The sequence below is a fragment of the Anopheles darlingi genome, chromosome 2 (assembly GCF_943734745.1).
Source record: "Anopheles darlingi chromosome 2, idAnoDarlMG_H_01, whole genome shotgun sequence".
In the NCBI taxonomy this organism is placed as follows: Eukaryota; Metazoa; Arthropoda; class Insecta; order Diptera; family Culicidae; genus Anopheles; species Anopheles darlingi.
In genome coordinates, this window is record NC_064874.1 from 84,381,902 (window position 1) to 84,396,901 (window position 15,000).

Here is a 15,000-nt window from a genome sequence, read left to right on the forward strand (position 1 = left end):
AGCAGTTGGTTTGAATTATTGAGGGACGGTTCATGGGTCACCACTTCGTTAGCTTGAATGATTTGGATGTTGTTCTCTCGGTCGTATCCGGTGGCTAGCAATGTTTAGCTTGCTCAAGAGTTAATTTACCCAAGAGCTTACCATCTAATTTAATGGTTTATTAATACATGATTTGATGTTTTACCTGACGAATTAAACAAACAGGATAACTCAGAAAGCATATATTGTGCAGGTTGCTATTGCTTCCCTTGGATTTTAGCTTTCTTATTTAACATGATGGAAATTGTGTTATATTTGTCTCATAAAAAACACAATTTCACAAAGGAAACGTTTGGTCGATACAATCGCGTTTATCTACTAGCTTCAAAACAATGTTCTTTGTTCCGTGTAACAATAGTCTGTACACAATAGAAAACACAAGTTAGCTACGGTCAATCCCATTTTGCTTCAAAGATGATTTGATCAAGGGCATTGGAAATTTCGTTTCATTCGACCTGGCATTATTTGGCCACATGCTACTAGTATCCATTGATCAGTGACTGATCCGTAATGCCGGCAAAATTTATCAGCCTTTGGCGAAACAGTGATGATGAACTTTTGTTTGAAGTACTCCGCACCGCCCCTAGGCCGTATACCAGCTGCTGCCATAAGCCGCTCGAAACTAAATGCCAAGGGAGAGAGGATTCGATTCTTTCAATCCGGTAAGCGTTTGCTGGAAATCGGAAATGGAATTGGTAGCACCCCCGTATTGATTGGGGTAAATCCTTTCAATGAGAGGAAGAAAGAGAGTGAGAGAAAGAGAGAGCGCTCCAAAAATGAAGCAGTTTCCTGATAAATCGCTCTATTTCCGTTAAAGCTATGATTAAAGCAAAATGCGAAATAAGATATCGGTTGGGCGAAATGGGTGACCGCATCTGCTGGTAATACCTTTTCTCGATTTCAATCTGAAATCAAATCTTGTAAACGTTCAAAAACAGTTTTCTAAACCTTTTTCCATACTTTTCATTACTCTAGTGTTTCCGGGGAAAATTATGGAGACGCCTGGTAGCTCATGTTTTCCAAGTGTTTCTGTTCATCTTTTTGTCTCTTCGTCGCAAGTGAATAGATATACATATCATCTCCGTCAGTCTGTTTACCTTTGGTGAGAAACCGGTTGAATGCGTGGATGGAGCGTGAACTATTGATTCGTCCTCATCAATCATCGGCGCTTGTTTGGTAATGATAGCGAAGCAACATATCAATTGCAGCTACCACAATGGCCTTTAGCTGTTAGATTGGTTCCTTCAACAGGTACTTTTGTTTCTTCTAGTTCATCCATGCCTCAATTTGGGCGGTCGTAGGCCCGTCCCTACCAACCCTGCTGTCATAACCAGTCATCGTACTTGGCCCACACTTCACCAACTTTGTTTGTGAGAGATAGGGTGTATGTGGGATTTATGAATTTCTTCGATGGCAATACCAACAGCTAAGGCATCGAAGCTACGCTATACCACTTCCATGTAATACCTCGGGAAGCAAGGAACATTCGCCTAAACGATTTCATAGGCGAACCACATCCACGTGGTCGAAGGCCGACCTCTTACAGCTTTCTCAGTTCTTTTTCCTTTTTCTGGTGGCATTTTCAATTACTTCCTGACCGTGTTGGCAGATTAAATTTTTGATCATCATGTTTTTGTTTGTTTATTCATCCGTCCGTTCCACTTATTGCGAACCACTGGTAACCCCATTGGGAAATAGGAAAGTGGAGGTTGTTATTCAACAAGGCGACAGTTTATGGGGCGTCAAGATGCCTTTTTTTTATTTCAACCCAACCAGTAGCCCCCAGCGGTAGGGCAGAAGGGATAAACTGCCACCGATGGTTCGAGATCAGCTTCAACATAACGAACATAATCTGTACACTATTACAGGGCCGAGCTCGCGAACGAACGGGTCGGTTTCCAAGAAAAAAAGGATTTATTTTCTTGGGTTTTGGGTTACTGTTGATTTGGGTGTTTGGTGTCTCCCAATGTTTCAATGTCGCGCTTGCGGGTTCCACAAAAAAAAAAACAACATTTTGAATTTATGGCCTTCCGGTAAGGTTGCAAAAAACGGAAATAAAGCTTGTTTTTCGCTTTTTGCCGGGCTTGTCACGCTTTCCCATGCTTATCGCTTCAGACTGATCAGCTTATTGATCGGTGCTCAGAGGGTAATCTGGCGACCGTCTTACCCACCTTTAAGGTAACCTTAACGTACCCTCGGGAGCATACTTTTATGTTGATTAGCTGCAAAACTGTAATTATAAAAGTGATCAGAATCCTTTAAAAAGTTTTTTTTTCATTAACTGGAAACATTTAAGTGTTCATGAAAATCCGAAGCAACATGCTTTGCTCAAATGCCCTTTGGAACAGTGTAATGAATTGTTGGTTGTAATTTTGGGAATTCACATTCCAAAGTGAAACACTCAATGTGAATCTGGCCATTGCCTAACGCCGGTAGGTGGAATTGATTTAATTAAAAGTTCGGAGTACAGGATGAAGCGAAAAGTAACCTTTTTCTATCCGACAGACCTTGCCGGTCTTCTGTGAAGCAGCGTCAAGCATCAGCTTAGTGAAGGCCTAGTGAAATGCGCTCTTCAGTCTAGTGCGGCGAGGTAGAATGCTAAACGGCTTCAGGATTAATGTGGATCAGCAAAAGGGTTTTAGAATTTTTGGAAAAAAAACCGACAGGAACGAGCAATGACTTTAATGGACCTACACTTGAAATACAGTTGAATTTCGAACATGTATCTCCTGAAGAAACTCCAGAAGAATGTTTTCCTATTAGTTAATCAAAACATGCTTGTACCAAAAATCGATTTTCAATCAAAATGTGTTCTTTTCGGTTTACAGCAAACATCATCCTCGCAGCCCAACAAAAATGCCTTCACTGGGAATATCGTGCGTGCGCTATCTGGTGTTCTTCTTCAATTTCTTGTTCGCGGTAAGTAGCTTATCATAGCGCTGCTTGTAACGATACACGGCTCCATTCAACGCCGTTCCTTTGCTGGTTCGATTACTTACGTAAGTGCATCGCATATCTTCGTCATCTCCGCCAAGAGGATACACGCTCCATAGGATCGTGCCATTAAACCGCAAATGATAGAGCTATTAAGTCCGTGCCGCAGGCGTTCTATGTCATTCTGTGGTGAACGAAGGCCGCACACCGAAACCGTACGGTGCGTTGCATCGCGCTCCGGAAGTAAAGGAGGACGCTTGCGCTGGAAAGTTGTACAAACTTTCACCTCCCCCTGGCTGATGTTGGTGATGCTCAGCTTCATCCTAGGCGAGAGACGAACCAGGGGCAGAAATAGTCATTAAAACGCACCGCTAATAAAGTGTGAGGGAAACGAAAATGTTGCTGTGAAACTTAATTCAATTACCCTAATGGAGTCGAAAGAGAGAGAGAGAGAGAGAGAGAGAGAGAGAGAGAGAGAGAGAGAGAGAGAGAGAGAAATAGGGAGTGAGAGGGTATACGCGGGATAGGAAGCTGCACTTTCAAATCGAACGAAGGGAAATTTATGTAGTTGCTGCTCATGGTGCAGCATCAGTGCTTGCGATAGTGCTGCTGCCTTTTCGTAGCGCAGCCAGACAGCATAGTGGCTGATAGTATCGCTTCGAGCTAGACTGCATCATCTCGATGGTACATTCGTTAGTATCGAATTTGTTCGGATTAGTTTGCTCCTACGATGTACTGAAAACTAGGTGAGAACTCTTTGTTTCTCGTTTTTGCAATAAATATTAATTAGGGAAAGCCATCGCGCATATCTCAATTCGTGACACGGAAGCCAGAGCATTATTATTCCCGCTTTACGTTCCGGTTTTTGTAGTGCTTCGATAATGCTTACGTGCGTACTCATTAAGTCACGCAGCAACTTTCAGCTCCCCTAAATATTATCACAAATATGTATGCTCGATTCCTTGATAGCGGCTGAGTGTGCAAAATGTAAAATATTTAATTCGTTCACATCCGGGCATATAAATGCTCTAATCCACCCATAATGCCATCTCACGGGGCCCGCCATTCGAGCAGGTAGCCTTTAAACCTACGTACCAGCTACAGAAAAATTGGGATAAAGGGTTGCTGTCATAAAATGGAATTGTAAATTGACCAGGGATAGGGGCCACAGAGGACTGGAGTGGTCGCCTTTCCTTTCGCAGATGCTGAATTGGCAGGTTGCGAGCTACAGATGGGTTTGGAATGGTTGCTAATGGTTTGTGTGCGTTAAGAGATGCGATCCGAAGGTTCAACCGTCTCTCTGCTTGATATTTAATGGATTGAAAACGTTATAGTGAATTACGGAAAGGGAATTTTGTCCAGCGTTGTGTATCGTTTTTTTCCTAGGAGCTTAATATTCGAACCGTCGAGCACTATAGCAGTTTCCATACTTTTTGAATGCAACCTAAATTAATCATCTGATCAAATCCGAAAGAGCTTCAAATATTTTTCGTCGGCTTTAGAATGCTCATTTTAGGTCCGCATTCTTGTCCATTCTCCAAAAGCAAACTACAGTGATATTTAATTCGCATCCTTGCCTCATGGTGGAACCCAAATCCTACGTTTTGGTAAGCAAAACTCATGCCATGTTTTGCGACAGGAAATGCCGTGGGTGGAGCACGATCATAAACAAGATATGCACTAGGTATGAGTTATGGGAAGATGGAAATTTGCATTGGCAAAATATGTTGAAATAAATTCCAACTCGTTCCAGCGCCGTCCACAGCGGGTTAAAATGTGATGTGGGTTGGTGTAGTGCCGGTAAAAGTAATTTAATTAAAATGTTAATTCGTATGTGAGGAACGTGATTTCAGAAATCAACCACGCCGCTATCGTGCGGCTACCCTCACACAACAGTTTATGGAAACGAAGGATTATGGTGTATTATGAGCCACGTTTACATCCAGCATCATGCATCGTGTGTGGGATGAACGATTTGAAGATTTAGAATGGTACCTTTTCTGATACCACTTCTCGCTTATTACTATTATTGGTTCATGATGTGCGATCATGGTTTTGCCTGATGTAACTGATGGTCCGATATCGTTGGTCAAGGTTCAACCCTTACCGGCCTCGTGTAAATGATTTAAATTGATTAGCCACATTTGCTATTCAAATGCAGCTTGGTTTAGGTTCGTTCCCAATGGAGCTGTACTTGGCACGCACGATGATGCATCTAACAGGGACGTTGTCGTTTGATTAGCCAAATCATAGGATGCGATTGCCACACGAGATCGGCATTGGCAATGGTGCAGCAAAGGGAGATGCAATTGGTAGATGCTCTTCCTCCTAGGTGATCCTGGTGATGCTAATTTGCTCCATGACATGAGCTAAATGACATGAGGATTTGTTAAATGAAGCATAAAGGAGTAGAAATGAAATGTGAATACAGCCGAGGAGTACGCAGCTCGAAACGAATGTGTCTCTAATAGATGGCTCTGTTGCGGGACCCTGTGCGGGGCCCATTCTGGTGGGAAGAGTGATCGAAAGACGTATGGCAAGCAGTGTAATTGAAGTTAGTTGGCGGAAGGAACGCTATCTCAAGATATTTCAATTTTCACCATGCTGTCGATTTTTGTTGCAACATTGCTAGCTCAGGGTTTGCCTCGAAGCATGGCAACTCCCGAGCATGGTTCGGTTCCGATCGTATCGCATTGCTGGAATGCGGTTCTCGATATCCGATATGATTTCCTGAATTGAAAATGGTACAAATGAACCGAAGCCACAAGAATCGATTTGAACCGTTCTGTAGATAGGCCATTATCTCGTCTCGGTGGCAGCTCGATGTCTGATTTACACTTGTTCGTGACAATCTGACAGCAGCGACGAAGCGGTGACACGGCTGTCAATCTTGTTCCCCGTTATCTGGGCCCGCAGAACAGGGGCGATAACAGCGCTTCGTTATGCTACCGTGCTGTTGCAAGATCATCACCGCGCACAATAGCACAGCATATCGTGATGAATGATGATGTCAGTTGCGATGTTGCCGACCAATGTGCTGATTGGTCCCGTTACTGCGAACAGTATGACAACAACAAGACAATTCAAATTTCACAATAGTTCCTAGTGCGCAATTGAAACTTATTACACTTTGCCAGACTTATTGACTTCTTGCCTGTAGCTAGTCTTCACCCCCGAATATTATCCATTATGTACCAGAGTCAATCACAAGTATGATGGACCGAAGTCTTTCCGCTCCTAACCGTGGCAGAGACGGTCGATCATTTTCTCATTATGAAATATTGATTAATTGTGGTGAGTAAATTAGTTTTTCGCTCCCTCCAGTCTGTTCGACCGTTGATTCGAAAGACGATGCACTTCAGCAAACTGGGGTGGACGCTGTGCATCGCACGATGCTCGTTCGCTTCATTGGGTTTTCACCATCAGCAGCAGCCGGAATAGTCGAGATGGCAGTGAGTGTGTGGGTAAACTGGAACAGCTGGCACCTTTTGCAATATTGATATTGCTTCTGCGACTGTTTGCGATGTCAGTCTCGCGAACTAGCACCGGTCGCCTTTCCCGTAAGCCAGTGTAGTCCGTGTTCGACCGGGAGTTACCTTTTAATAATCCTTCGGTATTCGCAAAACACCTGGCGTCTCCACCGTGGTTTCCGGGCCTCGCCGTGCGAACAACCGTTTAATCCGTACAGTATTTCCATACCAGGGCTGGTGACAGGTACCAGATCAGAGTGAATAAATGAACTGTCAGGGGATTATTACTGAGCCGTTTGCGGTGCAATCGATGTACCACCAAGGTAGCAACTTTGGATCAGGTGGAGCAATCCTCTCCCAAAGCTACGTGGCCGTCTCGTGCGGAATCTAGTGCAGCAGCTGGTCTACGGGTGTGGAGTGGAAAGGTATCCGAACTGTGGTTTACTTTCTCCAAAGGAGAACTCCCATTTATCTTTCTCTTTGTGCAAAATGGGACAAAAACACCAGTCTGAGGCAAGAAACGAAACGTCACTGCATCACTGACCGACTTGTCCCTGAAGTGTTGAAACAAATGTCCTTGGAAGGCCACGGCCACGTCACCATCACAGAGGATCGAAAGTACAAGAGTGTTTAATCAAATCATGTGTAGGCTGGCGGGGTTGGCTGAAAAGGCGTAAATTGAAATTTATGATGCCCGGGTGCATGATTGATATAAATGAAGCGCAGTACGTTATTGCTGTAGATAGCGGAGGTCTCTGGTGATTTTGAAATTCTTAAGAAAATTTACAACCTCCATCATGGCTGTTTGTACGCCAATAATTGTGATTTAGTGGTGAACTTTGGGGTATCGTTTTTGATATCGTCTTTTGCAGTGTGACGGATTACGTCGTAGTTTGAAGATTAACTAAAGAATGTTTGGAAAAGTAGAATGGTTTTTTCTTCATTTTATAGCGATAAAATTATTTTACGCTATCATTATCAATTCAAAAGAATGCTACGCTTATGCGTGGCCTTTCAATTTTCGACACCAGTTCAAGGCTATAGACTCTAGACCTTTTTTCTGTTCATACGACAGCATCATCATAACGCTGTAACGATCGTTACCGTAATGAACAAACTAATTTGGGTCATCCATTGGTACTAGAGTGCAACCGAAGACTGTCGTCGCATTGATTCTTTCCTATGCGAAGTACATTTTCAGTGCTCACCAGACACGAGCGCCGGCGAGTTCATTGATTTGCAATTAATTCTCACTCCTGTTTGTCCTCCCGTGGTCCATCACACTGATTGCATTACGTTCTGTTTGCTTAACCTAACTGATTTTTTATGGGTCGTATTCCATGGACCTTAACCCTTCTCGTCTCTTGTCTTGTCTTATACCCCTTGCAGATCACTGGCGGAATCGTGGTTATAACTGGAACCCTCATCCAGTCGTACTACTATCATTACTCCAACTTTGTCGGTAAATATCGGAGGAGCACTGTTAAAATGAATCATTAGTGTATTTTCAATGTTTTTTCCAACCGTAGGTGAGAGCTTCTGGACCGCACCGATTGTGCTGATCGTTATTGGATCGATCATATTCGTGGTAGCATGCTTCGGATGCTGTGGTGCTGCCAAGGAAAGTCCTTGTATGATCATAACGGTAAGTTTGGTTTTCTCGAATGAACGCAGCTCTGTTCTTCTCCCTAATCGGACTACATCTCTCATTTTAGTTCTCCATCTTCCTCGGAGTGGTATTCCTGGTTGAGATCGGCATTGGCGTTGCTGGGTATTACAAACATGAGCAACTGAGTGGCATCCTGGAGAAAGGCTTCAACAAAACCCTTGAGAGCTACCCCAACGATAAAGGGGCTCAGGAAGCTTGGAATCTGGTACAGTCGGAGATGCAATGTTGTGGCATCAATGGTCCGGAAGACTGGGAGCCAATCTACAAGAACGACACCGTACCGAGGGCTTGCTGTCACCGGATGCCGGTTGGGGTGAACAAGTGCACCCGGGAGTACGCATCTACGGAGGGTTGCTTCTCGAAGCTTTCTAACTTCCTCGGTTCTAAATCGCTCATCTTGGCTGGCATCGGCATTGGATTGGCAATTGTACAGGTTAGTTGAGGGTCACCGCCGAAGTTAACATCAAGCAAAACGACAATCAAAGTTCTGCATCACAATTCTATAGACCTTTTTGAATTGAGGCATGTTTTGTGCAAGCGTAACGAACAAATGAAGTTAACCTTTCGCGGTAACCGTGCCGATTGTTAATGAATCGACAATGGGCGGCTGATGATTGAGTTTAAAAGTTTTCTTCTCGATTCTTCGTCCTTGGGGTTGACGTCGTTTACAGAACTCATGCAAAATGGACCAAAATGGTGAAAGCAAACAAATTGATGATGGGACAATAATCCAGCTATTGAATTGTTCAAAAATTGTGATTTTGACGGTTTGGTCTAAATATGCTTATTAAGATTTTATGTATTAAAATCAAGAACGGGCCCGAAAGACTACTCATGTCAATGTCAGGTTTTGTCACCATCAAAATTGATACTATGATATTGTTTGAATGAAGGGAAATGCCGTTTGTTGATAGTGATTTGGGATTCTTCGCTAATTACGATTAATTGTCTTCTTCTTACTCGTTGCAGCTTATCGCGGTCCTGCTGGCATGCTGCTTGTATGGCTCATTCCGGCGCCAGTACGAAACTGTCTAAATTGTGAAAAGCGCAATAATAAGCAACAACAGAAACTGAGAGAAGAAACATTCCAACTCGAAGACATCCTTCACGAAATGAACTGCTGTTGCGATATCAACGAAACAAATTCGAAACCCTTAAAAGATTGGTCGAAGAAGTGAAGTACCGAAATCAAAACACTAGTACCCAGCAGCCACATTAGTAGCTCTACGGTACTTTTTGCTCACAACTCTCATTCCATAAGCCTGCACAATGTTGCTCATCTTATCACATAGAAGAACTACACTCCCAGATCCTCAAAACAATGTCAGCAAGATAAGATTACATTGGCTAGGAAAGAGAGTAGCTCACGAAATACCTCCACACTGAGTAATCGGAATTCCACTCCCACCAGGCCAACAATTTTGAAATGGGAACAAAATGAAATCAATAATTTTACCAATTATCTCCTACTCCACAAAGGGATGATTTTAGAGGATTTTAGAAAAGTACTCCCACTAGAGAAGTGCTGCGGCATACGAATCTTGTCTACGTCTCGTGCGGCTGTGGAATATGTGCGATTCGTGCTATGCACGATGCTCGTTGTTTGTCACATTGCATAGGCCAACGAATGGCGCTTGATGTTAATGTTTTTTTTAGGTTGTCGAGTGGATTGGTATGCAGCATGGAACAACCCTTCTGCTAGGAGTCACATTTTTCAGCGTAGTTACCCTTCCCCATTCTTGTTTGTTCACTGGTAAAAAGGATATCGAAATGTGCGATTTAATTAACATTAGCTGAATACGAGACCAATGTACTAAAGGTTCGGTGTATGTACTTTTGTTGGCTTCAAACGTTCTGGTTGGAGGTGAATTAAATCATTTGATGGTGTATTTTAGCTCTCCTCAGATTGCCTCATTAACAGAACATTTTGCATTTTGGTGAATCGCATCTGTAGTAGAAGCATATTGCAAAGCAGATAGAATGCAGCATTTTCATTCAGTCCCACAAGCAAGAGTTGAGGCAAAACACTTTGCAGAAACTCAGGCATAAGAATCGTCTCATATCGAGAACACAGTGTGGTCGTTGAGGATTATAGGAAAGTAAGAAGACATTAGCAGCATGAAAGATTTATGATAAATAGGATGAAACGTGGCGGTTGGCGCGATGCAGATACAATTCAAATCGTTCTATATTTTATCGTCATTTATAAATGCTACATCTACAGTAGATTGTAATTCTTCACCATCTTTAACGTAGTACGAAGAGATAACGGTGTATTGCGAAGTTGTCTCGCGCACTTAAGATTTACGATGAAAGGACTGGATGGAAAACCGTGCACGCGTGAAAGATCACCTAAAGTCGCACGAGAAGAATAAAACCGCAAGAAGAATCTCACCGATCAGCTCGACGAACGACATCGATCTCGTTCATTGTACCGCTCATTGACTTATTTTCACTTTCGCTAACCGTAAAATATTGCCGCCCACAGTGAAGCTTGGTTGGTATGTGAGTTCTCAAAAGAACGGTAGAAAACAAATAAATGAACGGCAAAGAGAAGTAGTGCAGCTAAATTTAAATCTATTTACACAACTCGCTAGCAAACAACAATAGTAAATCCAAAGGATTAATCCCTGTACCGTGTACTGGCGATCGTTCACTGTTCGTTATCAATAGCCGTGGCCACACGGGGCGAAAACTCTAGCGCAAACGAAAAAATTAATGCCAAAACGTTTACGCTTGCCGTTTACATGCTGTCAAACGATTATTGGTCCGTGGAGCGTAAAACCTAGCGTAAAAGCTTTTTGCAAACGGTAGGGCTCACAATATGTTCTTTTTGTGGTTTACATCGACAGTGAGTGATCATTGCTAGTGTATTCAATCCTTTTCTTCAAAAAAACGATTTTAATTTCCTCAACCCGGCCATGTAAACATATCGAAGCGCAAAAGTTTTGGCATTAGCCGTGGCCACACGGGGCGAAAATTTGCGCGCAAATTTGCACATTAATGCCAAAATGTTTTCGCTTCGTGTGGCAGGGGTAAAACCCCGAAAATTTATGCCGAAATGTCAAACGTATTGTTTTCATCTGTGTTTTGGCCGCTGAAGTTGATTTCCGAATAAATTTTGCAGTTTTTAACGATTTTGTTGCTGTTGCTGTTATATTTATATTAAAAATGCAAAAACAATACGAAAATAACCTACATTTTCGTAAATAAAGCGTTCGATAGCGTCAAGGGTTCAGCGAAAAAGTCCGCGGACGTATAAAAGTTTGACAGCGTGTGAGGGTTAAGCGAAACCGTTTTGGCATTAATTTTTTCGTTTGCGCTAGAGTTTTCGCCCCGTGTGGCCACGGCTATTAATTTTTTCGTTTGCGCTAGAGTTTTCGCCCCGTGTGGCCACGGCTAATGATTTGCTTCGGACCAGCTTCACCGTTTCCGGTTTTACGCAGTAAATAGAGTTGTGCGCCTCAATATGCTTTTACAGTGCGTAACTATCAGATACAAAGTACAATGTGTATCGTTGCCTATGAAAGAGCTATATTAAGTTTCGTTTTCACAGACAAAAAAAACTCAAACATTAATTGTCCATACTGGGGCCAACAGCTCAACACCACATCATACAGTTATGTTGTAGCACTCAACAAATAAAGGAAAGAAAATTGAAATATCTTTATTCCGTTCTCGTCATGGAATCCTTTATGCAATCTAGGGCATCGGCGTGTGCAAGTAGCAGACAGTACAGAACCACGGTGTTGATATTTTTTATAAATGTATTTTACTGATTGAATGCTAGAAATTACTGAAAATAAAATATAAGTCAAACATAATAAACTATGCTGTTTGTTTCGACCACTACAACCAACAGTTTTCTATTAGTATTGATCGCTGTGCGATACGGAATTCATCATCGATTATAGTGAATTGTAAGTAATAACTCCCTGTTACATTTATCCTGGAGATGTTGCCCCACGTGTTGGTTTTCGTTGTTTTTGAATTTGGCGGTAACGGTCAATTCGAACTATTCGAGTTGTTTACCTCCTTCGAGCACATTGTACGCTCATCCAGGTCAATCGGCTTTTGGCACAATCTACAAAGCAAACGGCCTACTGGGATTCTGAATGAAAACAAAGTATTTTGCCTCGACGATTTATCAATTCTTTCCCAAAAATTGTGCAAATTTACCAACTTCTGCAAGTGGAACTCTTCTCGTTAGTGTGATTCATTGTGCTCTCTAATTACTCTTGCTTAGTGCTCGTGGTTTACGCATTTTAAAGTGCCGGAAGAACTGTTTTGGGAAAGCTTTAAATTTTGCGTCGTCGTGATTCTCTACTCTGGTGGAACGTTTAAGTGCTTAAAACTGAAATAGCTCGTCTCAAAGACGATTGAAACTTAAAAAGTACTTCTTCCCTTGTTCGCTAAGTGTGAGAGTTGGTGAATCAGCGATAACCCCGACCCAGCCTCTACCGGACGCAGATGATGGACGATCTCGGTAAGTCAACAACTCGGCTCATAAGATGCATCATCCCCAAGTTCGCCCCCAGCCGTCTCATATTTTTGCGGATGTTGTTCCATCCGACGAGTTTCCGGGCTCCCAGGCGACAACAGCTTGGTTCATTTCAAATATCTCGCTATTTCTGGCCAACCGGCATCGTTAGAGCCTGGAGCCAAACGGAAGCAAATCTCGAATCGCTTTATCGGTAGCACCGGGGAAGCATGTCGGAATCGAAAGGAGGGAATACCGAAAGAACCCGCGGCAGAGGGACGGTGCGGCTGGAAGGCCAACATCGACCAAACCGGACCGTATAGAGATGAATTTCCTTATAAGGCGTCTATCACGTCGGAATGGGTCGGTGCGCCGCTGCCATCGCCACTGCTCGCAGACAGAGCCCAAAAACCCAATCGAAACGTAACGGCCGTTTCAGCGGTCCAAAGCCGATTTGCCGTCTTCCAAGGGCCTCGACATTGATACGTGATTGCGAACCGTTGGGAACATCGTTCAAAGGTAGAGAAGGTGGAAGCGGCACGGTTTAGTCATAAAACGTGTGCGCGGCGAGATGAAGCGAAGCAGTGAAATACGAAATCACATCACCAGAAGATCGCCACAGGCGGAACTCTGCGGCATCGCATTGATTGATTGTATGTCTGCCGATCGGTTATTTGTGGTACCATATATGGAACATCATTCCACTGGATTGGGTGGCTATGGCGCAGTTTTAATGTCTCCAAAAGTGTGCCAGTGAAATGGACCATTAGATCATGTCATGTCTCTTTAACTGTTGCGTGTATTTCACGATGGATCGATCTCTTACCAGTGTTGCACTTCCTGGTGTGTCAGGAGACGATAGCAGGAGAACACCTTCGAACTGTATTTTTAGTTGATCGAAATCGATTGCCTACAGTAACCCACCAATGCACGCGCATCTCTCGCGAATCCTTGACATAGAACTTATCTGTTAGCGTGACGCTACTGTATTGAACCTACCAACGTTCGGCCATCGCGAAGATTGTTTGGCTCGGTTTCAAGTGGCAACTCGATCAGCTGAACTCGCGTTGTATGTTTTCTACGTACCTCACGGCACCGACACGACCTCGCGCATGAGTCTGTGCCCTGCCGGAACATAGATCCTGCTGATGGATTGATAGGTTGCGAGATGCTCTACAGACGTACCTAAATTTTTCGGTATCGTTTGATTTGCTTCCAATACCTCTATCAAATCATTGATGGATCTAAACTGCGCTATTCAGTACTACTTTCTGCGAATTCTGTTACGGCTTTGTTTGCTGCGATCCGTATGATTTTATAAGCGTTTTTCATGTTAGACTGTTGATAGTTACCTAAAGCAACTCTGGCCTGCTTTCTCTATTACTTTGTTTCAAGCAGTTACATTTTAAGAATCCTCTTGTCGATCGCTATGAAAAGGAAAAATCGGAAACCATCTATGAGTGGCGTGGTATGCTACCTGGAGTAGAATTGGTCAAGATACATCTTTGCCTAGTGCTTCATTTCACACCCCCGTTTGTTCGAAAGAAAGTAGATCGATCAATGTCGATTTTATCTCGCGATTTTAATGCTTTTTGAAAAGATAAAATCCCAGAACGGGCGCTGTTTATGGGGAATTAAATACCTTTAGCCGGCTGAATCCATTATCTCGAGAGTGGTGCTTGCCTTCGAGTAAGGCAGCGAGCGTAGGATGGGCAAGCATAGCTTCTGCTAGCTAATCGTATTTGAGCATTCCAAAACTGATAGTTTCAGAAGATCCCTATACTTTAATGTAGCCCCAAGTAGGCACTGATTCCCTCTCAATAGCTGGTCACCACCATCTCTTTAAACTGGCGCACCGTTTCCACCTTCCAGTGCAGTCGCCGTCAGAAGACGTCAGCTGGGCTACTAAAAATACTTCCCCGGCAACATCGCTCCCAGCGATAGTGAAAGTGATCGAGCAGAGTACCACTATTCGTTTCTGCAGACATCAACCGCCACAGCTCTCTTTCTCTCCATTCATCCGTGTCTTATGTGCACCCGCGAGAGCATAACCGATCGATCTTAGATGTCGCCACGATCATCTGCAAACCAAACGGCGCGACCGTGGCTAGTCTCGTGCTCACGTTTCGTGATTCACTTGACGCCGCTCGATCGCCGACTAGACTTCCTAGTCGTTCCGTGATCGTGGTTACCGCGGGGTTGGTGATTCTGAGACGACGCGTTGTCATAGCTTCCTCGCGACTAGTTTCTGTTTTGAAAGCGATTGCGACGGATCGTTACGAGCGGCGCGGCGCGGGTTTCCCGTTTTCGAGGAGTTGTTTTCCCGAATGCTTCCGGTTCGCTTCCGCGATACAGTTTGTGAGGTATTTGTTCGAGAGGAGTGATGTTAGTTGATTGTTTTAAAGTGT

General features: G+C 43.5%; 2 protein-coding genes across 3 annotated transcripts in view; both read left to right on the forward strand.

The window, feature by feature from the left end:
• LOC125950451 (CD63 antigen) overlaps positions 1–10,519 on the forward strand; it is a 48,852-nt gene extending 38,333 nt beyond the window's left edge. For both annotated transcript variants that reach the window (XM_049678451.1, XM_049678452.1), the window contains 5 exons: positions 2,868–2,958; positions 7,833–7,905; positions 7,973–8,088; positions 8,159–8,545; positions 9,082–10,519. In XM_049678451.1, the coding sequence (XP_049534408.1) occupies positions 2,896–2,958; positions 7,833–7,905; positions 7,973–8,088; positions 8,159–8,545; positions 9,082–9,147 (705 nt within the window). In that variant the 5' untranslated portion in view covers positions 2,868–2,895 and the 3' untranslated portion in view covers positions 9,148–10,519. The remainder of the gene's footprint in view (positions 1–2,867; positions 2,959–7,832; positions 7,906–7,972; positions 8,089–8,158; positions 8,546–9,081) is intronic.
• Positions 10,520–12,316: 1,797 nt separating this feature from the next.
• The window catches only part of LOC125950426 (leupaxin), a 45,771-nt gene continuing 43,087 nt past the window's right edge, over positions 12,317–15,000 (forward strand). The window contains exon 1 of the mRNA XM_049678413.1: positions 12,317–12,598. Coding sequence (XP_049534370.1) covers positions 12,583–12,598 — 16 coding nt within the window. The 5' untranslated portion in view covers positions 12,317–12,582. The remainder of the gene's footprint in view (positions 12,599–15,000) is intronic.